Here is a 26,222-nt window from a genome sequence, read left to right on the forward strand (position 1 = left end):
GGTGCAGCAGCCGCCTGCAACGCCGCCGTCGCGGGCCGGGGAACGTGGCACGAGCAGCAGGGTGCCCAGCAGCCGGGGTGGGAAGACGGGCTGCGGCGGGTGCGGGGCCTTCGGGCGCTGCAGTGGACCCTCTGGGTCCCTCCCAGGCAGCCACCTGATGGGACCAACATCCGACCTCAGATTTGGGGCCCTGGGTCCCCTCGCGGCAGGGGCACAGGCCGCAGCGCGCGCCGCCGCGAAGCCGCCGCGAAGCCGCCGCCCGCGCTAGTTTGTCCCCGCGGCCGAGCCGTAGGCGGCGCGCGCCGGGCCCGGGCCGCACCGTCATGGCGGCCGGAGGCGGCGTCTTCGCGGCGCGCGGGGGGCTGCGCCCCGCCGAGGACTCGCCGCCCGCGGCCCGGCGGCCGGACGCGGACCGGGACCAGCGCCTGGTGAGTCCGCGCCGGGGCGCGTCCGGGCGGCGCGGGGCGCGGGGCGCGGGGCGGGAGGCGGGGCCTCGACGGCGGCGAGCGCGGGGGCCGGGCAGCGAGACGCGTCCCCGCCTGGGCGCCTGCGACAACGCGCGCTCGTCGCGTCTGCGGTTTCGGGTCTTCTGGAGCCACGTTAAAAAAAAAAAAAAAAAAAAGTAAAAGCAAATGGCTGGGTTTGATTTTAACAGTGGATCTTATCCCATCCAGTATCAGTGTCCGCAATAATAATTCAACGTGTAGCCAGTCAACATGGCAGCCATCGAAATGCAGTGTGATGGACACTAACCGACGCCTCGTTGGGAGTCGCCACGCCACGTGGCAGGGGCCCAGGAGCCCCATGTGGCCAGCGGCCGACTTACCGATCAGTGCCGTTCGCAGAGACCTATGGGGGCTAGAACGTACGACCCGTCTGATAAACCACGTGCAAGAGTTGGGATATTTTGAGGGCAGATACCGTTGGTACCATTTTGATGCGTTTGGAAGCAAAGGAGTGATACATACGGTCGGTCGCTGTAAAGTTGTCTCAGGCTGTGTGTAAGAAGAATGGATTAGATGGAGAAAGTCTGGAAACGTGGATGTTTAACCTTTCTCCACCCCACATTCCATGCTACTCCATCCCGCAGCGATACACCTTACCTCCTCACTGTCCAGAAGAGTTCACGTTTTGAGGGATGCAGACAATTCTTTGTTGTACAGAGTCGTCACTTACTTATTAGGACTTCTAGGATCACTAGCCCCCATCCACCAAACGCCTCCCTAGCTACCCAAATTATTGTGACAACCAGAAGGTCCACAGATTTTCACAATGTCCCTAAAGGTCCGTTCACTTCTGTTGGGAATCATTGGTCCAAGTAATGACCAGTAATGAGGCGGAACTTAAGAGAATTGATAATAACTTTAGGGAACATGGAAATTCTGAAAGTGATGGGAAGCAGACAGAGGTAAGTGTTGAGAATAAATGACATAGGTGTCGGACATATTCGATAATCTTATTGAAAATAGTAGAAAATAAAACATTGGTCAAGGAGTCAAAAAACATTTTTCATACCATTTTTTAACAAGATGCAATTTAAAGATTTTGAAATATGTATCTGCAGTCATAGATGTTAAATAACTCTCTCAAGTAAACTCTTTAGCAACTAAGAATTAATATTCATTAGCCTATTTAAGAGATTAAAAAGATCGAAATGTAGGCAAAAATATCTGTGTAGTACCATGAATAAAATAGTATCTTACAATTAATTGTTTAATTTTCAGAGGTCAGTGTAAAACTTCGCTTTAGCAAAGCTGATTCTCATAGAAAAGTAGGAAAGAAACTTTAAGCTTAAGAAGAGAATATTATTGACTTTTAAAGTAGCTTGAACAGAACTCAGTTTGTCTGAGTGGTAGCCTTTAGTTTCCAATACTTTCCTGAGTAGTGTAACTCCTAGTGTTGTTAGGATAGTATAACGTAAGAAAATTAGCTACCATGTATGTTTCAGTATAACAACCGGATACATGAAGGCTAACACCTATCAAACACATAATTATCCAGTATTCATTCATCACTGAAAAAGAGACCACTTCTACTATTTTGCAATTTGAATTTCATTTAAAACATGTTTGAACATAGCTGGCAGCTTCCTTTTGAAGAAATCCCATGGATTATGTATTGTATATCCACATTTTTAACTTCGATTTTTTTCCTTGATGCTCTTTATATTTTAAGAGGAAACTAAAATATAAGCTCCATGGACAGAAACTTTGTTTGCTGTCTGTGTATTTCCAGCATTTATAATGGTGCCTGATATGTGGTAGCATGCCAGAAAGAAATTGTTGAACGAATAAATGTTGCTGTGTAATGGGAAAGAATGAGAAGAACTATTCTTTTGGTGAATGGAGTTAAGAAGAATCTCCAATTACCTACCCATGAGTTCCTGTAAAATTCCAAATACAAAATGTGTCTTATCTAAAAGGTAACCCATTGTATCTCTTGCTAAGTGTGTTGATTCTCGTCTTTCCCTTATCGTGAATAATACCATAATTAGTTCGACTTTCTCCTTTACCTTCAGCATTCAGTCCATCCATCTTACCCTGGGCGCTGTAATGCCTTTCCCCTCCCTTCCTAACAGAACTGCTATTCTGTTAGTCTTTTCCGTCTCTCCCCAGCCCTACTGTAATAGCCTTTAAAAACAAGTTTCTTTGCTTGTGACACTTTACCCTTTTTAAACTCCGCATGCCATCAATTAGTATTCTGTAACACAGACCTAATGATACTACCAACCCTTTTTATAAATTTGACATGGACCAAAGTTTCCTTAGGGCGCTATGCAGGACTCTTCATGGGCTGCCCCCAAATGCCTTACCCAATCCCATTTTCCGTCCTCAGCACTGGCCTGTGTACCCTGTGCTGTGACTTAGAGTTTCCACCTGTTTGAAACTCTTGGCCTGGCTAACTCCTATTCATTTTTCAAGGCTCAGCTTACTGATGCGAAGTTTTTGCTGACTCCAGTTTTCTTTACCTAGTAGAATTAAATTGTTTCATCCCATGTACTTCCTTAAAAAGTCATGGGATTTTTTGTTATAGTATTTCTTATAATGTATCCAAATTATATTTGTGTAAGCACCCAAGTTGTGAAGTCTTTAAGGCAAGAACTTTTATCTGCTTCTGGTTGGCATTTTAATTGATACATGGTAGTCACTTAATTGTTTATTAAATAAACAGCTATTAACTTTTATTACTATTGAATAAATTAATAAAAAGTATGAATGTTTGCTTCTAACGTATTGACGCATTTATTTTTTCCGTAGGGTTTCTCCTTTATGTTAGCCTCTAAAGGAGAAAAGTCTGTGTCTGTCTTGCTCACAACTCCAGATTTTAGCACAAGCCGTGGTGTATGCTCAATAATGTTTGCATATTTATATGGCAAATGTTATAAATAAATGTATATTGAGTGAGTGAATAGTCTCCATCTTTCCTCTCCATCACAATTACCACTTCCTTTTTTGATGTAGAAAAATAATTCTTTTCCCTCTGGTATTACTCTTGTCTGTCTTGAACTTAAATGTCTCAGTCTCAGGATAGAAGTTTTAGCATTTTATCACACTTTCAGACACTTTATATTTATCTAGAAGGCATTCTACTGCTTGTGCTGTTTTGGAAGGATAAAATGCCTTAGGGAATTTGTAAACAATCTTGATGTCTTTTTTCCCTCCTCTAGCAGTAGCAGCTGTGATGCAGGAGACAGTTTGACCAATTTTCAGAAATTCTTTGATTCATGGTAGTGGAACATTTAAAGCAATTTTTCCTGGTGGATATTTCAAACTAGGTGGCGGTTAACAGACACCTAACTTGGCCCACTTGTTGACATTTAAATAGCACTTCTCCTGTTTGAAATCTGTGTTTTTAACCAAAATCAGATATTCTTTATAGGCAGGGACCAAGTTCTAAGGATCCTCATTTCCAACTTCCAACATAGTACCAGGCACATGGTTGCCGCTCCATAAATTTGTGTTGGATGATTAACTAACGAATGAAACAGCTAGATGGGAGAAAAACAGAGCATTAGAGAAATGTTTTCTAGATTAAAGAACTGATGGCCTTAAAAGTAAGAAAAGTGAGTCTCCTTTGACTTTTTTAATGATAAAGAGAGGCCTAAAATACAGCGTTTAAGGTCATGTGTCGTCAGAGTACACATAACATTACACATAATACTTTGAATTCTGATGAGCTTTTCCAAGTTCTGGTTATTTTATTGCTTAATACCGCTGATAACATTTACCTATTCTGTTTTTAAAGTTGCTCACTTTAATTCAGGTAAATTGATTTTTTTTTTTTTTGAACACCAAATACATGGAAGCTGTATACCAGGCATGTGTGGGGAGGATGTGAATCAACCAGGATCGCCACCCTCAAGGACAGAGGTCAGCAAACTTATTTTGTGAAGAGCTAAAAGGTATTTCAGGTTTGCCAGCCGTACAGCCTCTGTCACTACTGAACTCTGCCAGTGTAGAATGAGAGCAGCCGTAGACAGTACATAAACGTGGCCGTATTCCAATAAAACTTTATTTACAAAAACAGTTTGCAGGCCAGATTTGGCCTGTGGGTCGCAAGTTTGCCAATCCCTGCTCTGGAAGGCAAATTGGATCCCATTTAAACACACGATTCAAGACCAACTTCATTAAGTGCTGTCATTTATTTGTTCATTCACCGATCACATAGTGTCCCCCTTTTTAGGTGAGGTCCCGAGGCTCAGTGCTGTAGTGGACAAACACATGAGTCAAACGTGGGTTTTGTCTTCAAGAAGTCAGATAGAGAAATAAGTTTTTCTATAGATTATATCAAGAGGTGGGGAGGAAAGATCATGTGGGCTAAGACCGGGTAGCCGTGGATGGCAGGTTAAGATGTGGGGGCCGCATCTGTCAGAAGCCGAAGTCCTGTAGGGGCGGGGTGATCAGTGGAGGGCTCCAGGAAGAGTCAGCCTAGAGCAGTGTTTAGGAAGTTTAGAGGACAGAGAAGCAGAGGAGGCCAGAGCAGTTACGGGTATGGGCAGTTACCTGGGGACGCAGCCGGCGGAGGAGGTGATGGCAGCTGTAGCAGTGATGTAGCTGCTTGTTTTGTGCCACGTGTTAAACTAATGCTTTAAGTGCATGAACTCATTTAGTCTGTGAGAACCCTGTGAGGTGTGGATGCTATTATAACCCCCACTTCTAGGTGAACAAATTGAGGCCCAAAGCAATGAAATAATTTGCCCAGGGTCACATACTTGGCGCACAGGTGAGCCCCAAAGTACTCTGCTGCTTGCCTCTGTTCTTATGCAGAATATATTCCCTCTCCCCTTCTGTGAGTGTCAAAGTCTCCCAGGAAAACAGACCTCAGTTACGTGGAACAAATGTAAGCAGAGAATTGGCTTTAGAGTGTATGGAGTTGTCGAGAAACCAAATAGGATTGTGAAATTCAGAGGTTCAGAACAGCAGGAAACCATGAGCGTTCTTAGGACAGAAGGGCCGAAGGGAAGAGTTCATGTTTTCAAAACTGCTCTCCTGCTTGCCTGGGGTCTGTCCGGAGGAAGCTGGAGCCAGAGACGCTGCTGCTGCTGCTGCAGCTGCAACTCAAGACAGGAAAAGGGGAAAAGGGGGCTCCCTGCGCTCTCCCTGTTCCACCCTCCCATCTCCCACCGCTGCATCTCACCGGAGTCTGCCGGGCTCAGACTCACCTGGAGCCGGCTGAGCCGGGAGCCTGCAGGGCTTAGCTCCCCTTCCTACGCAGCAGAGGGGAAAAGCCTGGGCCGGCAGGTCTGGGACCAACATGCTCGCTCTATTTTCAGCTGCAAAATGGTTTGGATGCCACAGATGTTGAACAATTAGAAAGCACAGTCTCTTACAAGCAGTGTTACAAAACCCTGTTATAAGCGGTGGGTATCCCCTTAGCGCACAGAGGTCTACTTGGCCCACAGTGTAGGAGAAAGAGGGTATTATTTCATGAACTCCATTTTCACTGCCTTATGCTCTTTAAATATTATTTCAGTGCTATTAGGGATTAAATAAGCATTGTTAGCGCTCATAAAAATCTAATTACTGGTGTAACTTTTTTTTTCCTTTTAAATAGACTTTTTTTTTTTTTACCCAACAGTTTTCGATTTACCAAAAAAGTGAGATGATGAGTCCACACAGACCCCACACTCAGTGTCCTCTGTCACAGCTGGTGTCTGCGTGGTTCATCTGTTACAATGATGAACCCACACTGATACATTGTTATTGACCAAGGGCCAACCTTTGTTTAGATTCTCTTAGTTTTTCCTAATGTCCTTTTAATGTTCTGAGATCCCATTCAGGATCCTGCATTCTATTTAGTTTTCAGTGTCTTTCGGTTCCCCTGGGCCGTGATAGTTTCCTAGACTCGCCTGGTTTTCGCTGACCTTGACAGATTTGAGGAGTACTCAGAATTCTACTTGGGTAGGACACTCCTCTATTGGAATTGGTCGTCTGTTTTTTTGTTTTTTTTGTTTGTTTGTTTTTTCACTATTAGGTTACAAGTTTTTGGGAGGATGACCAGAGAGGTAAAGTGCCATTTTCATCACATTGTATGAAGGGCTCATACTGTAAACATGACTTGGCGCTGTTTATGTTGACCTTGATCCAATACCACGAAGAAGTATTTGTCAGGTTTCTCCACTGTGAAGTTATACTTTTTTCCCCCTTTCAGAACTGCACCTTCTGAAAAGTTAGTGCGCGTGGCCCACGTTTCAGAAGTGGGAGTTATGAAGGCGGAGTCGACTCTAGAATTTTCTGTCGCTCTGCACGGAGACTTGCCTCTTCTCTCCCAACCTTTTACTCGGCGGTCCTTGCGGCCCTGGTGCCCGGATGTCCCTTGGGGGCACCGGGTTCTAACCCAGCCCCAGGCACCAGGACTAGGATCTGAAGCCAGTTTTGACTCTGAAAGCCCTTGACCTGTTTAGTGGACCCTGTCGTTGCTCCGTCATTTAGATATCAGAAATTGATGAAATCCACCGGAAAGACATGATTCATAATCGATTTCATGGTAATTTTCAGAGTGTTAAGATGCTCCAAGATAGGTTTAGAGATTTTTAAACTTCAAAGCGAAGTTCATTTGATTTTACCTTATACTGTGTAATGAAATTTAAGCTATAAGCATCACCTTTCTAAGAAATTGCTGCCTTAAAGCGATTGTAAGATAGTAAAAGTGGCTTACAGAAAATGGGATGATTTCAGATGACTCCCAAGCGAGAAGAACAAGCCAGGCGACAGAGTGTTGGTAAGGTGTACATCAGATGTACGCTGGGCGGGTTTAAGGGGCACTTGCTAGTCAGTGTGGTGAAAGTCTGCAGGAGTGCATGATGGGAGGAGGCTGGCCAGGGTGGTGATCAGGGCGCAGGGTGCAAAGGGAGGCACTAGAGATCCGCTCATTTGTTTTTATTGAAAAGCGCCAGGAAGAATTTGTTTTTTAAAGTTTATTTTAAAGTAGACAAGTCACAAGTTTTCCTGACTTAAGAAAAGTTATTAAACCCTTCTGACCAGATGGGATCGTCCCAAGATTTTTCTTTTTAAATAACCTTTTTCTTTCTCCTGATTTAAAAAGAAACATTGTATGATAATACCAAGTAATTGTAAAAGCTACTGTTTATCGAATGCTTACCACATGTAAAATACTAGCTGATGGCTAAATGTCCTAATTTACGAAAATGTATACCAACCATGGGAAGTAAGTGTAATTGTTACCCTCCATCTACAGGTAAGGAAACACTAATATAGAGTTTAAATGACACGGCCAAGGTCATGGAGCTGACAGGTAGAGCCACATGTAATCCATATTTCTTTGATATGTAATCCAAAGACTTTCTTTTAATGATAAAAAGTAGGTACTCAGAATATGTCATTGCTGTTAACGTTTTGGTTTATATCATTTCGTTTTTTGTCTATGTGCACATGCCATATGTTTTGTTTTATAATCTGCTTTTCTCTAACATATTATCTGTAAACATCCCTCAATATATTATTTACTTGTCAATACATATTTTGTTTATGCCCTAATTTATTTACATATTTCTCTACTTTTGGGTATTCAAATCATTTCCAGTTTTTATATTATAAATAATGCATATTTTCATATATAAGTTTATGTACCTCTGTGATTATTTTCTTAGGATAATTTCTTTTAATTGTAGTTACATCAGCGGGTCACTTAATAAATGCAGAACAGTACTAAAAAATTATTCTTAAGAAATTGTATGTATAGCAAGGATTTAAGTTTGGAGAATTTTTTAATTGTATTAGAGAGTGGAGAAGTACTCATTTGGCATAGCCTAAGTTTTATTTCTTATTATGTTTGGCTCTTTGTTTTGTTTTGTTTTGCTTTGTTTTGTTTTGCCCTCCTATTTACTCTCTAGTCTCGCTGTATAAATTAATGCCTGCCTGTGGTTTAAAGTAAATTAAGTGACTCTGAAGTGGAGCAAATACAAATCAGTAAGCTTTGCTTTTCCCTTTTACTTAATTTGAGTTTTTCCTGGGAATTGGTGTTCTGAGAGAAGTTCAAATGTATTTGTTTTGGCAAGGAACAGTACTGATGAAGGCCAGGTAGGTTAATGTGGATTGGTTCAATTCGGGTATGAAAATCTGTGAAAGTCACATAAGCTTGGCTTGAAAATTTTAGGGACACATAATTAAAAATTCTCTCCCTGAAGTCATTTTACTATGTGACACTTTTTCTTGAGTATAAATTCCCTCTCTTCTTATTTTGATCTGCATGGGTTATAACTCTCCCAAATTCTGCTGATTTTTTTTGTGTGTGTGTTAAGTTTATTGGGGTGACGTCGGTTAATAAAATTATAAAGGTTTCAAGGGTACAGTTCAGTAACACATCATCTATCTATCGCGTTGTGTGTTCACCACCCAAAGTCAAGTCTCCTTCCATCACTGGGTATTTGACCTTCTTTACCTTTATCTATATCCCCCTCCCCCTTCCCCTCTGGAGACCACTGTTATCTGTGTCTGAGTTTCTGAGTTTTTGTTTGTTTGTCTTGTTCATTTGATGCTTTCAGTTTTATATCCCACGTATGAATGAAATCATATGGTTCTCAACTTTTTCTGTCTGACTTATTTCGCTTAGCATGCTAATTGCTTGAAAATTTTAGGGAAGGATAATTGTAAAAATTCTCTTCCTGAAGTCATTTTATCATGTCTGACACTTCTTCTTGGGTATAAATTCCCCCTCCCATGCTCCTTTTGATCTGCATGTGTAATACCTCTCCCAAATTCTGCTGAGTTGCCAGCAGTCTTTCTTGTTTCCTCTTTTTTCTCTCCCATTTGTGTTGTTTAAATTCAAAGAGCTTTCTTTGTAGAAATTGAACCAAATAATAAGGCAGCATAAAACACTGAGTTCAGCAGAAAGTGATTTGCTCGTGATTAACCCTTGAGAATTGAATCACTGCAAGATAAAAAAGAAAGAATGTTTTTTTGAGACAACCTGCTTATTCTTCTTTTCCATTAGTAGACCAGACCTTTTCCCACCCAGGTTTTAGGAATTCATATACTGCTGTACTTGGGCTATTATTTATCTTACTCATCATGACATGTTTTTTAAAAAAAAGTCCAAAAGAGACATATGACATCTCTTCTGCCCCCGGGACTCACTTCAGCAAAAGGCAACCCCATTAAGGCAACAGCCTTGGTACCCTCTTTCCCGGCTTCGTTGAGGGATAGTTGAGAAGTAAACATTTCCTGTGCCCCAGGCCCTGACAGCCACCATCTTGCTCTCTGCTTCTGTGAGGTTTTAGATTACACGTAGAAATGAGATTATACAGCATTTGTCTGTTTCACTTAGCATAATGTCTTCCTGAGTCTTTCGTGTTGTCTCAAATGCTAGGATTTTTTTTATAGTTGAATAATATTCTCTTATATATAATCACATTTTCTTTATCCACTCATCTGTCAGTGAACACCATTTTTTCTTTTTCTCTCATACCTCATCCAGTCTCTCAGCAAATCTTGTTGGCTTTATCTTCAGAATCTATCCAGAATCTGACAACCTTTCCCTATTTCCATCACTAATCACTTTGATCCAAATTACTGTTATCTCTTTCTTGGTGTATTTTAATGATTCCTAACTCACCTCCATGCCTCTGCCTTTGACATGTCTGTTCTCAACATGACAACTAGGAATCATTTTAGAATTCTAAATAAGATCATCTTAAGCCTTTGCTCAAAACAGTCATATCTCATATCGCTCAGAATAAAGCTAAAGTTCTTATATTGACCCCTAAGGCCTGACATGATCTGCATCCCATAATTCCTCGCTAACCTCATTTCCTGTTCTTTTTTCCCTCTTCTCACGCTCTGCTCTGCGCACGAGCCTCCTGACCGCGCCCAAGCGCACCAGGCATAACCTCCTTCTCCACACAGAGATCTTCCCTTAGATAGTGGCATGGCGGCTTCACTTGGCTTTTTGTTCGTTTGTTCCAAACAGCACCTCATCAGGAAACTTTCCCCGCTCACTCTATAGGAATTTGCCACTCTCACCTTGCAAATACCCACCTACTTCTTTACCTGCTTTTTCACCCGCTTCTCCCCATCGTACACTCTCTATTGTATAGTTTCCTTACTTACATTATTTTCTGTCTCATGCTAACATGTAGCTTCATGAAGATAGGGGTTTTGTCTCATATATCACCAAGACTTAGAATTGTGATTGGCACAGGGAATCTTACTGAGTGTTTATTGAAATCAGTCAACCAGTCAGAGTGGAGATAGCTTCCAAATGGCTACTTGAATCTCTTTTATTGGGAGTTTCTTTACTTTTGTTTGTGTTAGTTTAACAAATCGGTTGTTGCTTTATGTTTTCCTACATGGACCTGTGGATTATCTTTGTTTCATTTTTATAGTAAAATCTGCCTGATACAAGACCCTTAATGCCATTTTCTTTGTCATCCATGAGACTTTTGGATGTGTTTACCTGGTCCAGGCTATTTTGAGGCATGATTACATGTTAGCCTCTTAATTAAGTCTATCATTCTCCATTACGTTTTCCCATTTCAAAACATTATTTCAGTCACTAGCAGATACCAATATAGTTCACAAATAACAAGCCAAAACAGGCATCTGGATGGTAGGGATGCTTTTTAAGACCATTTTTATGACATTATACAAAGTTTTTGAAAATACGCTGCATGCCTGGTACTTTGCTAGATTTTGGAAATCCAAAGAGATCAACACGTCTCTACCTCCAGAAGCTCACATTTTAGAAGGGATTCGAAAGAGGCAAACCATTATTAAATAACATGCTGAGTATTATAATGGGGCTATCTGCCAAGTGCTGTGTGGCCGGCCATCAAGAGTTTTACCGAGGGCGGGGAAGTGGGCAGGGAAAGCTTCACTGACAAATAAGTAGGAATGTTCCAGGAGGACCTAGCAGAGCTAACAGAAAGGAATAAGAAAGAGTATAATGATGTGGGAAGGAAGAAAGGACTAACAGAGTACCTGCCGTGTGTACACACTGTGCTGGTTACTGGTTATTTTTACAACCTTGTCTCACAAGCCATTATGAGCATCCTACAGCCTAGGTATTCCCATTGCCATTTTACAGATGAGGAAACGGGTCTTAGAGAGGTTCCCTTAGGGCCACAGCTGGTGGATGTTGAGCTGGAGTTGGAGCCCCGGCCTGGCCTGGAGTCCTGGCTTGAAGCCCAGGGACTATCTTTAGCACCCCTCCACGTGGAGGAGTGAGGGCGGGGTGAAGAGGGAAGGAGCTCATGCTGCTGCATGGGTGGAAAACGTGCAGGCTTATGAGAAAAGTAAAGACTTAAGATACTAAAGGCAAAAGAGAAGGGTACCAGGTAAGGATGAGGAAGACGATGATACGGAGCAGAGTTGAAGGCCTACCCAGTCCATGCCAGAAACCATCATTTTGTAATGATGGTATTTGGTGTGGACATAAGACTCTCCTTCAGCCAGATTTAGCAGTCTAAGAAAAGGATTCTCTATAGTAACTCTCCCTCCATTTTAAAACCAGCCGATTTCGTTGAGAATTTACTCTTTGTTGATTGCTGTAGTGCTGCTATGCACATGCCTGGAAATATTTAAATCGAATTATTCATGCATTGTTACGGTCAAAGGGAGTGCAGTGAAAACTACGCTTTTTGGCAGTTTTGACAAATACAGCATAAGGTCATGAATCTTAAATACTTAAATATTATTGATCAGTATCACTTAAATTTGTCATCTTTGTTTTCCATGGTGACCATGATGAAATTGTTAAAAACTGAATTTACAAATTTGATGTAAATACAATGGGGTTTTTTGTTTGTTTGTTTTTTGTTTGTTTGTTTGTTTTTTGTTTTTGTATAGACCACTATTCCCAAACATTAATCTGAACCAGCCATAAAAGAATTCATTGGTAGCACCTTTAACTTGTTTGTAACTGATTAATTTTTTAGGTATATATGTGCACATACTTCTAGAAAGATCAGCTTGTTCTAAGTATGTGCTAGCCTAATTTTGAATAGCACCACACACACACACCCCTCTGAGAATTTATTTAGCTTTTCTGCAGGCCTAGAAAATGTTGGCTACTTTTCTAACCCATAAAGTCTGATTCTTCAAAGAAAATGTTTCAAAAGTAAAACTGCCCAAGACAGCCTTTAGGATATGAAAAAAAAACAAAAACAAAAAAGTGCCATGTATGGTATTCAAATTGACCATTCACAGCCTCCTACGCATGTATGACACAGGCTTAGCGTAGGCCAGAGTGCAGGTATGTACATACCTTTCTTAAATCACACTGCCTGATTTCATTTTCAGCACACATTCTAATTTTTCTAAGTCCAATAAATCACAGCATTTCTGTACTTCCTATAAAATCGCAGATGTGTCGTGATGTCAGTCTAGTAGCGCGAGCCGTTTTAGACATTTAACCTGGTTATTGCCCAGTTGGTAGAAAATGACTGTATTTGTGGCACCACCGCTACGCCCGATCCACCACTTCGCTTTTAGATGGTCTTTCAGCGTCATTTTCGTCATTCTGTCACTGGCAATTTGGTTTTAAAGCATCATTGTTTAAAAACACTCAAAGTAAAAATTGAAGTACATCTTCGTGTTTGCCGCTGAATCTAAAGCTGTGTTGCATACGTAAAAGAAACAAAATAGGCCTTCTTGGCCTGAAGAGACCAACCGAAGTTTAAGGAAATGTGAAATAGCGTAGTAATAAGACAGTATGAAATTTTTTCCGCAGAAATAAAATAGAGATATAGATGGAATTATCTATTTACAGTTATGACAAATGAACTATGGACTATTTAAAAGCTGTAGTACGTTTTAGATGTTATTCTATTTTAAAAAACTAAATTCAAATAAAGGTTTGGTCAAGAGTTCTGTGTGAACTACTAGCTCAAATTTTAAATGGACTGTTTTCTATATTTTCAATTCGATAGTTTATTTTCCATGCTTGGGTCATTCATATATGTGGAGGGCTGGGAGAACTTGTTTTAGAATTCTCTAAATTTGTGTCTGAAAAAATTAAAAACACTAACCAATGACTTTTTAGTGAATGAAAAAATGTTAGGTAGTACATACATTTTTTTTTTTTCTTTCTAGGAAGCAAATCATATTCTTGGCCAGTTAAAGTTTTAACTAAATGACTTATATATAACAGCCTTAGCATTTCCATAGAAAACTTTATGAGAAGGACCTTTATTCTTATCTCAGAGTGCAGAATCTGGTTGTGTAGAACATACGATATTTTTTTAAATTTCATGTTGGGGTCAACTTCCAAATAATATATTTTTGTTTGTTATCAATTGTTGATGCTGAAATAGTTTAAACTGTTTCAGTATCAACTTAATTCAGAATACATTAAAGAGGTAAATCAGGTACAACCGCCTTCCAATAAGGAATTTTAATTCCAATAAAGAAATGAGTGTTCGATTAGCTGTGCTATACTTTGCTTTCTCAGTTGGGCTAAGTAAGATTTGAGTGTATAGTTTTTGGTCATTTACTCAACATCCTTCTTTTACTCTAGTGACCCACCTAACTTGGGTTTGTTTTTGTTGGTTTTTAAAAGTCTCAAGGCCTTTTTTGTTATCTTTCTATAAAGTTAGTCTTTAGAAATAGAGGTAAGTTCTAGAATCAACGTTATTTTTCTCGTCATATTACTGAATGAGTGAAAAATGAAATACGTGTGCCGGGTCTTCTGATGTGCCCTGGGAGCTCGGCGGTGAATGAGATACTCTCCCAGATGTCGGTGAGCTCGTCTGTTTGCTTGTTTGTTTCGGGGGTCCTTAACGTTGGAGCTCGTGGGCAGAAGGGTTACATGGAAACCCATGAACCCCCTCAAATTATCTACAAAATATTTGTGGTGTATATATATTTGTGGTTTTATGGGGTGATCTGTATAGTTCATCATATTTTTAAAAGGCTCTTGATGACTACAAAAGCTAAAGGAGACGGAACACTAGGCTGTAATTCAGTGCAATAAGTGCCGTAACAGGACAAGAACGCAGACCTTTGGGAGGTGAGCACGAGCACGGAGGCCCGCCGTGTCCAGGCCCTGCGCGGCGCTCACGTGACGCCGGCCTTCGCCTCGCTTCGCGCTACCACCTCTCCCGTGCGCGGCGCAGGGATGTTTCTATCAGCGAGGGTCCTGGTGCTAACAGATGATGGCTCTTTTGAAGACAGTTTAATGAATGGACTGTGTGCAGAAGTGTGGGCATGGTTTAAGGTACCCAAAAAGAGATGAACGGCAGCAACTGGAAACTGTTATCCACCCAGGCCACGGGGTGTTCCCTTGCAGCACTTGAAGCTCAAGGGCTTTTTGGGTTACGAAATTCATTCAGTTCAGTCCCCTATGTCGCAGCTTATGCTACAATATGAAATGAAGCCACTTTGTTCCCTAGGGAGATTATTCTTTTTTGTTGTTGTTGTTGGATTTTGGGCATTTACCTCTCACACTACTAATCAGACAAAACATTTTTCTGATGTCTCTTCTTAATTCTGCATCCATCAAAATTTGAATTGGCTGCAATTGCCCGAAAACTGAAAATCACGGTGGTGGCTTAGGAGGATAGGCTTTTATTTTTAGCTCATGCAGATAAAGGCAGTCCAGGGTCCTCTGGCAGGTCCACAGTCACAGACACAATCTCTTTTCATCTCATCTTTCTTCCTTTTTTATCCAAGATGGTTGCTCCAGGTATAAGGTTTACAGTCCAGCCAGTGGGAAGGAAGGATGAAAAAGGATGGTCACCCACTTCCCCAAACGACTTTCCAGAAGTTGCACACACCACTCTGCTTGCGTCCTATAACCTGACACCTGGTTAACCACACCTGAGTCTAAGGGAGGCTTGGAAATACATGTCGGGCTGAAAATAGGAATTCCACAGAAGAAAGGGAGCATGCGTGCTGGGCAGCCATTGATATCTGCTGCATGAACCTTTTTCTGTTGCGAGTTACACGCTTTCCTGAAATGGTTAAGGAGAAAAGCATAGACTAATATGGAACACATACTGATTTAAAATAGAGTTTTATCAGACAGTTCATCACCTTGGATTCTGAATGCTTGGCTCTAGTTTTAAAATTTTTACATTGTTCTAGAAAGGTAGAAATAAATTAGCTTTTAAATTATTTATCATTAGTTAACCACCTAATCTGGGTTTGTTTTTGTTGTTTTTCAAGGTTGTAAGGCTTTTTGTGTTTATCTTTCTATATAGTTTTTGGAAATTTGACTGATTTGCTAAATATGCATCTAACATTGTACTAAGTTTTTGCATCTAGCAAATGCCGTTGCGTAAGGCAGGTATGGTGGAGGAGGGAATATGGGCCTTTTATCGCATGGAAGATTAATATATTAAACCCACTAAGAACAGTCTGTAGGAGACATTTTAGCAATAGGTTACATAAAAGCTCTTGGTTAGAATGAATTCAAACATACAGAAATTAAATGAAAACCTAGAATTATTCTAGTTCACTGAAAATGAACCGCCATGGTGCGCAGCAGATGTAATCCCACACGCAGGGCAGCTTTTCAAAGTTCTGTTCTCAGCAGATCTTGAAGAAAATCTAGGACTTAGCATAACTATTCCCATTCTTAAAAACTATTTACTTCTAAGACTCTATGTGATCATCTTTTTTTCCTCCATAGGCAAGAAGCTTGATAGCTGTGGGACTGGGTGTTGCAGCTTTTGCGTTTGCAGGTAAGATGGATAAAGGACACGGGTCAACAGATGTTGTGTGAGAGAAATTTCCAGGTGGCTCCTGTGGTGATTCATAAGCAGACTTAGTATTCCGAAAGTTTGGGTTTTCAGACGTTAACGCCATCCTATTCTTCCCTTCCCCCCACCACTTACAAGCACTGAACATTTGTCAGGGTAGCAGAATCTAGATAAACTCTGCAGTGAAGAGGAGTAACGATGCAAAGGCTAGGAAAACCAGCCCCGGTGATAGCGGGTCTTCCCGGCAGTGTTTTGGTTTGAGCTGTAAGTTAAAAAATCTTTACTAAGAAGCAATAGAAATGATATGGGGTTCCTTTGTTCTCCCATATTTATTTTTTTTCTTGCAGCCAGGATGACACATTTTCTGAGCTGTCACTTTCTGATGAGAATAGTCGTCCCCTGCAGGGTATTCATTACTTCATTTTTAACATGTTAGTGTTATAATGTCCTTGATAAACTGCCAAAATTACCTTTTTAGAAATAATAGTTATGAAGAGTTAAAGAAAATTGCTCTCTCTTCAACTTACAGCTTAGAGTCATCAACTTATAGTTTTAAATTGCATAGCTATTCCGTAATGTTAGTCTGAGAGCATTTCCTTGTTGTTAAAACTTTACATTTTTTGTTTTAGTATTTGTGACCCTAAGTTCAATGGATTTGATCTCGTTAATGGGATCTTCTTTTTAGGTGAAACTACATTCCATTGTGGTTATATGGAGTTTAGTAAGATCCAATAGGAAAGTGAGCAAAAAAAGACTTTTGTTTGGCATAGTATTTATTTAATTTCATACAAATCTTGTGTAAAGAACCTTAATAATAAGAACCTTAAAATCAAGGAGATCAGAGGTTCAGATTCTTGGTCATTGTACCCTCAAGGCCTTGTGTCTCATTCAATTTATAGCTACTTAATTACCGAAGTTTCATGAGAAGAATATCATGTCTGAATAGGAATTCTGACAAACTTGCGCCAGAATCATAAAACAATTTTAGTATTAATTGTTGTAGCAGAATAGGCATAGTTATTTCAAGTTCAAATGTAAGGTTTTTATTTGAAATTGGAGAAAGATGTCCTTTTGTCAGGGGCTTTCTAAAAGGAGAATCAGTGTTTGTATTCTGTATATACCACACTGTTGCCAGATTCATTCTAACTAAAATGTTAAATACTGGGCATGTATCTCTTCCAGAGCCAAATGCAACGGAATAGAGTCTAGGAGAAAGTACACTTAGATTTGTTGGAACTAGGTCTTCTGGCATATGGTTAAAGTAAACCTCCAGATGTCACTTCCTGAAGCTTTTAACTGCTTTTTCATTGAGTCTGTCTGATTGTGTATGGTTTTGAAGGAATTTTGCGGTAATTTAAAAGCTATATTTTATAGCATTGTAGAATCAAATGTACAATCTATCAACATTCGATTCTACAGTTGACATCTATACGATAAGAGACTTGGATGAGTTAGGGTTTTAGCCTCGCTTAATTTCACTTTATTTTGATCACAAGAGCATTTTGTCTCCTAATTGGACGGGTTACTTCACATCTTCCCATTGCTAGCCTCCTGTTTATCACCGTAGCAGGTTTGCACAGAAATAGTAGTGCATTTAGACAGGTGAATCCTGAAAGATCTGTGTAGTTAATCTTTCCCAATGGAAATCTTGATTTGCAAATAAGGCTATGGTTAGGAATTGAAGTCCAGAGTATCATAGCTGGTTTTCTAGCAAGACTTTTGGGAAATGAGATACTAGTATTAATAGAAACATTCTGATTAGGGTGCAAAAGGTGAATTAGCCAGATAATGTTTTATTGTTGGTTCTGTGCCCTCAAAGCAACCTAAGACTTGGTTTCCTGTTGATTCTTAGTTGTCAAGGACTCGGGGGGATTTTAATTATTATGATACCTGAAAAAGGAAAGCAGTAAAATAAGTTTCTAGGAGAATAGTCATCTTCAGTGAGAAATTGATGATGGTCTCGGTAAATATTTCCTACATAATTGCCTTTTTACTTTACAACTAACTTGATTAAAATCACTCCTGTGTTGTATAGACCATACACAGTGTTTGTTTTCTTTATATTTCAAAGCGATTATCACTGTGAAAAGCTATATAGATAATCATTTTAGATTCATGAGTATCTAAAGGTAAAGGACTTCATCTACAGTTTGTCGTGGCAGAGTGCTAAGATTTGTGTGTGAGTATGTGTCTGTGTGACCCATAACATTATATAAATGTAAGATATTCTATATAACATTGAACATTTGCAACTTTATGATCATGAACTAGAACTTGATAAGTTTAATAGCTATGATAATGATATTCAATAGATTAGAAATTTGAAAAAGTATGACTTTCTGATAAATTTTAAAAGTTATTGAAATAACATATATAAAATAAACTATCAGTAAGTACTGTGGTAAACACCTGGCGGGTGTTGACTTTGATTATAGAAAATATATTTGCTTCTATTCCTGTTACCATTTAGGCCGCTATGCATTTCAGATCTGGAAGCCTCTAGAACAAGTCATCACAGAAACTGCAAAGAAGATTTCAACTCCTGTAAGTTAAAGATGGCTTTCATTAGCTTATTTTTACTTTTGTTGATGTGATATATGTGATAGTAATTCAGAAAACATCTAGAATTTTCAACGTTTCTAGAAGTTTTATTTATATTATCAGGGAATCTCTTTTATTGATTTAGTTTCTTTTGATTTTCTTGGTCACATTTTTATATCTAACCTTGTCCCTGGTTTTGATTCTAATTATTTATCATTATCACATTCCTTTAGTAGTATTACATCAACTTGGAGGTACTTTATTTTCCTCGTTTAATTAATATTCATTTGTTCACTTCGTGATTGTCTGCTCTACACTCGTCCCTGTGCCAGGAGCCGGGTGTGACTGGTGAACAACACAGACCTGGCCTCTGCTCTGGTGGCGCTTACCCGAGAGCTTATTTATTCTTGAAATTAGAGCCTAGTTCCCTCGGCCCACCACGCCTGGCCACGTCAAACGTAAAATGACAAGGTTCCAGCCCCGAAATCCTGTCGGGCTCGTGCGTTTTGTCAGCCAGCACTGTAGTTGCCCTGCTGAGTGGGCCGTGAGTGAAGAATGGCTGGCGGCAGCATCCAGCCGCGGTGCGGGAACTGTGGTTGGTGACCGCCGGCGACACCGCGGAGGAAGCTCGCCCAAGCCGGGCAGCGCGAGCCTAGGCTTCTGGGAAGCAGAGGCGGGTCTGGGGCGGGTCCGCTTGGCGCGCCCCAGGGTGAGGAAGAGCGGCTTGTTTTAGCAAAGCAGCGTAGGCTTGTGAGGCTTAGTTGGCCCTAAACGGTGACCTCACTTTCAAAGGATAGCATAGTGACAAATAATTCAACCGAGGTTCAAAAACCTGCACGTGATTTTGCAGACCTGTAACTGCGCGTCTCCCATTGGACGAAGCATGTATTAGTTTTCTGTTTTCCGGTTTGTAGCATGTCTGGCCGAAGTCTTGCTAGGTCGTTGGCATTCATTCAGTGCGCGTTCACTAGGCCCCTCCTGCGTACCAGGCGGCAGTGTGAAGGGCGGTCTGTCGTCGCGAGCGAGGCAAAGGCACTGCCTCTAGGGGCTTACGTGTCCCTGGGGACAGATGAGTTAGCAGGTGTAGGGTCCGTTGACGTGTGGAACGCTTTTGAGAAGACTAAATGAGGGTAAGAGGTTGAAGAATAACAGCGGAGAGGAATGCATAGTAGGAGGCTGGGGAAGGCCTCTCTGAGAAGAAGTGACCATCTCAAGAAGAATCTTCTAGGCGGGGCCGGGGGTGGGGGACACTGCAGAGGTCCCGAGGTGGAAATGAGCTGAGGCGGCGGGAACGGTGGTGGTGTGGGCCGGACCCCTCAGGGCCTAGCAGACTGCGACAGAAACTGCAGACTTCCCTTCCAGTGTGGCGGAAGGCCTTCGGGAGGTCGTGAGCGTGGGGGCAATGGGCCCTTTATTTCGGATTGTCACTCTGCCTGCGCGTAGAATATAGACTGGAATGAACCAGCGCAGAAGCTGTGAAACCGGTCACAAGGTACTGAGACAGCCCATGTCGCAGATGACGCGGCTTGAAATGGAGTGATAGGCTGGACACAGTGGCATGGTTCTTTGAGTGGACGTTACGTGTGCCTCTCCGTATGTTTCCATGGAGCACATGGAGAGAATTTCAGAAATCTTTTCTGTTATGGCGATCTTCAGCAGATACAGTTATACCGTAAATAGAAGGCCTCCGAGTTTTGCAGAACTACATTCTGTAACATCGCGAAGGATGAGAGAGCAGTAAAATGAGAAATTTCCCCCTGTTCCTGGAGACTCACAGATCCGACCGAGCAGTTCGGGATTGTCGTGGGCATGCCGAAGCCGGGCCCCGAGTCTCTGAGGGAGCGGGCAGTGACGCCTGCCCCCCTCCCTTTCCCTGTGGGCTTCAAGTTCAGAAACGTGGCTTTTGAGAAATTCGGCCTTCTTTTCACAAGTACTGCTCTTGCAGTTTGTAGTCAAACATCTTAGAATAATACATTTATCAATTTTTCCTTTAGCATGTTATTTGCTTCCTCCGCTTTAGCATCAGATGGTTCTTAAATCTCATCTTTCTTTCTCTCATCCATTTTTTTTTCATTTAGCTGGAACACTGCCTAGAGTAGTTTTTCACGTGAGATTCATGGATGGTAAATGTTTTAAGTTCTTTGTTAAATAATGTGTTTCTTGTGCGCTCACTGTTAATTATCATCCTGCGGCTGGCTGGCTCCTTGGAGTCGGGCGGAGCCGGCGCTGGAGGCAGCAGACGCCTCGGAGCCGCATCCCGCGTCCTGCAGGCTCGCAGCCAGGCCTCCCCGCGCTCCCCTCCCTCTGGGAGAAGCCGGCCCTGATTTTCTTCTGTTGTTTGGGCTTTTGGTTTTTAAGTTTTGGTGATTTTTATTTGTTTAGCTCTGGAAATTTGGGGGATTTTCTCATGATTGATGTTCCGAATTCTGAAATTTCACAGGAATTCTCAGCGAGCCGCAATTATGTGAAATGGTCTATCTTTTGTTTTATGAGGTTCTTTTATATTTTCTTCTTAATTATTGTTTTCCACTATTGTCTCTCTTCTCGGCTCCTGGAACTCTTCTCAGAGAGATGTCGGACCTCCTCTCTCTAGTCCTCTAGCTCCTCATCTTCTTATTCTCTATTCCACAGTATTTCCAGAGGTCATTTTTCTCATCACCAGGTTGGCCTTTAGCAATGGCCGTTCCGTTATTCAGTCTGTCCACTAAAGTATTCTATGTTGGTAATCTTTTAACATCCAAGGCTTTTTCTCATTTCTTTTTCAGAGTGACTTATTCTTTTATGGTTGAGCTGTTCTGTGGAATGTCTCTGAAGACACTCATTTTGTGAAGCTCTTTGTGCGTCCCGGTTTATCCCTTTCCTCCAAAGCCGACTGTCGCTGTTCATCTTGGCTCTGTTCTTCCCCTACGGCGCCGGGTTTGTTCAGATGCCTGTTGGTCCATGTTTTGAGGACTAAGCAGATTAACGTTAAGTGGCCCCCTGGCAGGCTGTAGGCTTGCGTCCTCAGTGCCGCTGACCAGTCCGTGAACATATAGGTGGCTTCTGGCAGTGGTCATGGCTTCTAAGCAAGGGACCCTGAGGCAGGCTTGGACCTCCGGAGTCCAGGGGCAGTCGAGCAGTGTGGACATTTCCCTCAGGGGCATAATCGTCCCGCGTTCCTTTCCGGCCGTCTGAGTTTTGACGTGTGATTTGCTGGTGCTCCCCCTTGTTTCCCGTGGGACCTGCCGCCCACAGTCGGGCACATCGCAGGCATAGGCTTCTCTTTCCCAGCCTGGGGGCGAACGCGGCAGGTGGCAGTCCCTCAGGCTCCGTCCCTCGCCTTCAGCGGTCTGTCTCTGGGCTACAGGGGGAGTGACGTTCATGAAGCAGCACCTGTTTATATTAGCTCAAGAGTTGAAATTTTGGAGCTCCCTAAGGAAAAATGTCATAGAAACATCAGGGAATAAGGCATGCATCTATCAAAAATTTGGGTCTCTTGAGAGCAACCTTGAAACCGGCTACTTTTCCTCCGTTAGGTCCCCAGTCTCTTTATGGTTTCCTTCTATGTCCCTAATTCCTTTATGCGTTCCCCCGTGTGCGCACGTGCCTGTGTGTGTGCGTATGACATCTGCCCCGTGGCAGTCCGTGTCCTTAAGCCATCTGATTCTCTTCCACCTTTCACCCTTGGAGGAAGAGGGGTGTTTTTGTTGTTTTCTTACTAGATAGTAAATTACTCAAACCTTGGAATAGTTAATCGTATTCCTCACAGTATTGGTACATTGATAGATTAGCATCTGTGTGATGAGGGACAGAACTTGACATGTCTCATTTGGAAAGTTCTTGGCTCATAGCAGGTGGTAAAATGTTTGTCAAATGAATGAACTATTATTATTATAAGTCAGAAAATTATTACCAAGTGGAAATTCATAGCAGGCTGTTCAGAGAGAACAGCTTACATTAAATGACCAGTTCTGGCTTCCTGGGAGTCTTTTTGTTTTTAAAAGTCTGATAATTTCTTTGGTTTCTTTCATTTAGTCCTTTTTTAAAAATATATATATATTTATAAGTAGTCTGTGTTCAATGTCAAAAATTTAGAAAGTAAAAATAAACATAAAGAAGAGAACCACCCAAAAACAACGTCTTGGTGGACATACTTCCAGCTTTTGTTTTATGCAGTTGTAAACTTTCTTATTTTCTCCTACAAAATTATGAGTTCGTGTTTTAGAAACACGTGTGCATTCGACCGTAGAGGTATTTTTTCCCCTCAAAGGTGAGTTCGTGGCTCCTGTCCCTCTGCTCCCATCTGCCGAGCAGTCGCCTCTCCCGCCCCAAGGGGCTTGCCTCCTGTGCGCTCTTCGGCTCGCTCTAACTAGGCTCTCACTCCGGCCGCCAAATCCAGCAGTCACTTCGCAGCTCGCGTTTCCGTGACCTGTCAGAAGCGTCTGAACTATGTTTCACTCTCTTTCTCGTGGCCTCTGCTTCCCTCCCTCCTCGCTCCCCCCTGCAGGGCGTCCTCGGGTTTCTTCACCGCCCTCCACGTCTCTGCCACTGAACCTCGTCGTCGTTTCTAGGCTTCGGTCTTCGGGCTTCCTGTCCACACTCCCTGAGCCATCCAGTTCCGCCTCACGGTTCTAAATGCTCTCAGTACACTCGTGACTCCCGGGTGTTATCTCCAGATCATACTTTTCCTCCACTTAGATGTCTAATAGACATTTCAAACTTAATCTAACCCAAACCGATCTCCCGGTATCTGTTACCCACAGCAGACGACTGCTCCTTCTCGAAGTCCTTAAGTGGCAGTTTGGCAGTGTAAGCCAGAAACGTCGGGCTCATTTGCAGTTTTAAGTTCCCTGGAGGCCAGACCGAGACAGGATTAGCAAGCCGTGCATTCGGGGAGGGTGGTGCTCGTAGGTCCACAGCCCTATGCGGGAAGAAGGACCACGGAGAGGGGCAGTTGAGGCACGGTGCAGCCCTAACGAAGGCTTGGGCCTCCCCCGCGGGGAGTTTGGAAGCCCAGGGGGCCCTTGGTGGTTGTCCCACGCCGGGGCAGGGAGCCATGAGACTGACCGCCTGGGAAGTGGCTGTGGACCGGGCCCTGAGTAGCTGTGGGGGTTTGACCCGCAGGCCAGCCGTCCTCAGAGACGGCCCCAGGACCTGGGCAGGACCTGGCTTTTTCAGCTAAGGCGGCCAGGTTGACGGCTGAGCGCTACCCGCCAGCGGCCACCTGTCCCAGGTGTAAGTCCGTCACTTCCGAAGGGCGACCTGCCAGCGCACGACAGGGTTGACGGCATCGGCGGTAATTCCTCTCCTCTCGCACCCCGCATTTAGTCCACTGAGCAGTGGTTAGCTCAGCTGTCGGAGCACACGGGAACCCGCCCCGCCCTGCGCCCCCCCTCCTCCGCCACCACGCGGCTCCCGCTTCCGCCCCCACCGCTTCTGTCCTTCCAAAGCAGCGGCAAGTTCTGCTGCTCCAGTGCTCCTGCCGCTCCCACCACTGACGATGAGACCCTGAATCGCTTCTTGCCCACAGGGCCCGCCACAGTCTGGCCCAGTCACCTCTCCAGGACCCTGACCTCGCTCACTCCTCCCGGCCACACGGACCTTCCAGGCCAGCGTCTTGGCCGCCGTCGGTCCGCCTGGCTGCCGCCCTGACTCCCTTGCCACTGTGTCCGTTCCTCCGCCTCTTTCCCTGTTAGCCGGTCTCCCCGGTTAAAAGATGACTGTCATATCAGCATCTAATGACTCGGTCCAGGTTATCCGATGACAAAGTGACAGCAGGACCCAGTAAAAGTTCAAGCCTTTTGCTTCTACCGACCTCGTATTCTTTCAGTTTCATCACAGTATAGAAAAATTATCGTATTTGAAAGTGAAAAAAAAATGTCGAACATTTTAAAAACGTTATCCTGGTCATGGTATCTTGTAAAGGATCATCATTTAGTGTCCCCCCCCCCCCATAATTAAGTCGACTTCTAGTAAAGTGCAGTCATTGCTCTTACTGCAGATTGGGGATGGGATCGAGGTCATGCCACCTCATACATGCAACTAATTGTTTTTCGTCCTTTCGTTTCCCGCACAGAGCCTTTCATCCTACTACAAAGGAGGGTTCGAACAGAAGATGAGTAGGCGCGAAGCTGGCCTTATTTTAGGTGTAAGGTGGGTGTGCTGCACAAATGTTACTTTGTTCTGTGGCCAAGCGTGTGTGGAAAAGGAGGAAACGTTATAGTAAAGTTATCCTTATGTTTTAAGTTATGAATAGGCAGAGGAGAAATACTATGTTTTTACATTTTAAAATCTCAAATATAAGAGAAGATCTCACTCCTTAAAAAAAAAAAAAACAGGCAGAGTTGTGATGTGTCTATCTTACCAAGGAGCTGCTGTATTTCAATATTAAAGTTTCAAAGCAATTATCATAATATACTTTATTTATTACACTGATTTCTTTCTATCCAGAAAGTTTTAACGTTTTTAATTTTTTTTTTTTTACTTTTCAAGTAGAGTTGACATTCAGTATTATTTTAGCGTAGTTTCAAGTGTACAGCCTAGTGGCTACACATTTATGTAATTTACGTAGTGCTCCCTGATTAGTCTAGTACCCACCTGGCATTGCACATTGTTATTACAATAGTATTGATTACGGTTTTGTAATTTGCTGTGGATCATATTTTCAGTCATAACATGGGATTTGTTTCGCAGTTCTTTTCTAGTGCTAGTTTGGCATCTAGCCTATTTTGCTGTACTTGTTTCGCCTTAGTATTTGTGGTCTAACTTTGGACAGTATAGGAGAAAGTTAATAATGTTGTGTGATTGCTGTGTGACATCATTTAACATGGAAAGTGAAGAACGCTTTTCTACCATAGGTTATCACCAGTCGCTATATCCATGTGTTAACCTTATGCTCCCTTAGAGCCTATTCAAATTTTTGTGGGAATTAGGTATAGTATGTCATTTAAAATAAATCTCCTGGTGATTTAATCGACACAATTAAGTAGAATAGATCATAAAATCCAATATTGACATAATTTTTTAAATCCCTTATAGACTGGCAGATTTTTAAGGCCAAAACATTTTATTTCTTATGACTTAGCAAGAAAAACAAAAGGGCTGGGGGAGGAAGAAAACAGCTCCGTCTGGCTCGGTGCTTTACTGACATAGGCGAGATGAGCTCTGTCTTGCGAATAGAAAGAGGGAAATGATTTTAAGTCGTGGGCTCAGATTAGGAAGCTGCCTACATTGCTAACTGTTACTGTTGTTATCGCACTAATATTATTCAGAAAAGCATCGCTATTTTTCTCGAACTTTTATTGGGCCCCATAACATCTCATTCGTAGTCTTGAAATGTGAATGTGAAACACATTATAAAACTAGACCCAAATGTTTTTGAGAATATTGTTTACCATCATCAAGACACTGTGATGGTGAGAACAGATCATCAGAAGTTGGCTTAAGGCGCACTGAGGTGCATGGCTACAGAGCTTTACCCCGTAACTGGAAGCCGTACGAAGCTTCACGAGGAAAATTCAGTGGTTGAGAACACACACTGATA

At 42.3% G+C, this 26,222-nt stretch overlaps 1 protein-coding gene across 1 annotated transcript in view; it reads left to right on the top strand.

The window, feature by feature from the left end:
• The first annotated feature begins 278 nt into the window (after positions 1–278).
• The window catches only part of DNAJC15 (DnaJ heat shock protein family (Hsp40) member C15), a 40,787-nt gene continuing 14,843 nt past the window's right edge, over positions 279–26,222 (top strand). Inside the window, exons 1-4 of the mRNA XM_036228925.1 lie at positions 279–428; positions 16,090–16,141; positions 18,630–18,703; positions 24,756–24,832. Of these exons, the coding sequence (XP_036084818.1) occupies positions 324–428; positions 16,090–16,141; positions 18,630–18,703; positions 24,756–24,832 (308 nt within the window). The 5' untranslated portion in view covers positions 279–323. The remainder of the gene's footprint in view (positions 429–16,089; positions 16,142–18,629; positions 18,704–24,755; positions 24,833–26,222) is intronic.

The sequence above is a fragment of the Rousettus aegyptiacus genome, unplaced genomic scaffold (assembly GCF_014176215.1).
Source record: "Rousettus aegyptiacus isolate mRouAeg1 unplaced genomic scaffold, mRouAeg1.p scaffold_m13_p_11, whole genome shotgun sequence".
In the NCBI taxonomy this organism is placed as follows: Eukaryota; Metazoa; Chordata; class Mammalia; order Chiroptera; family Pteropodidae; genus Rousettus; species Rousettus aegyptiacus.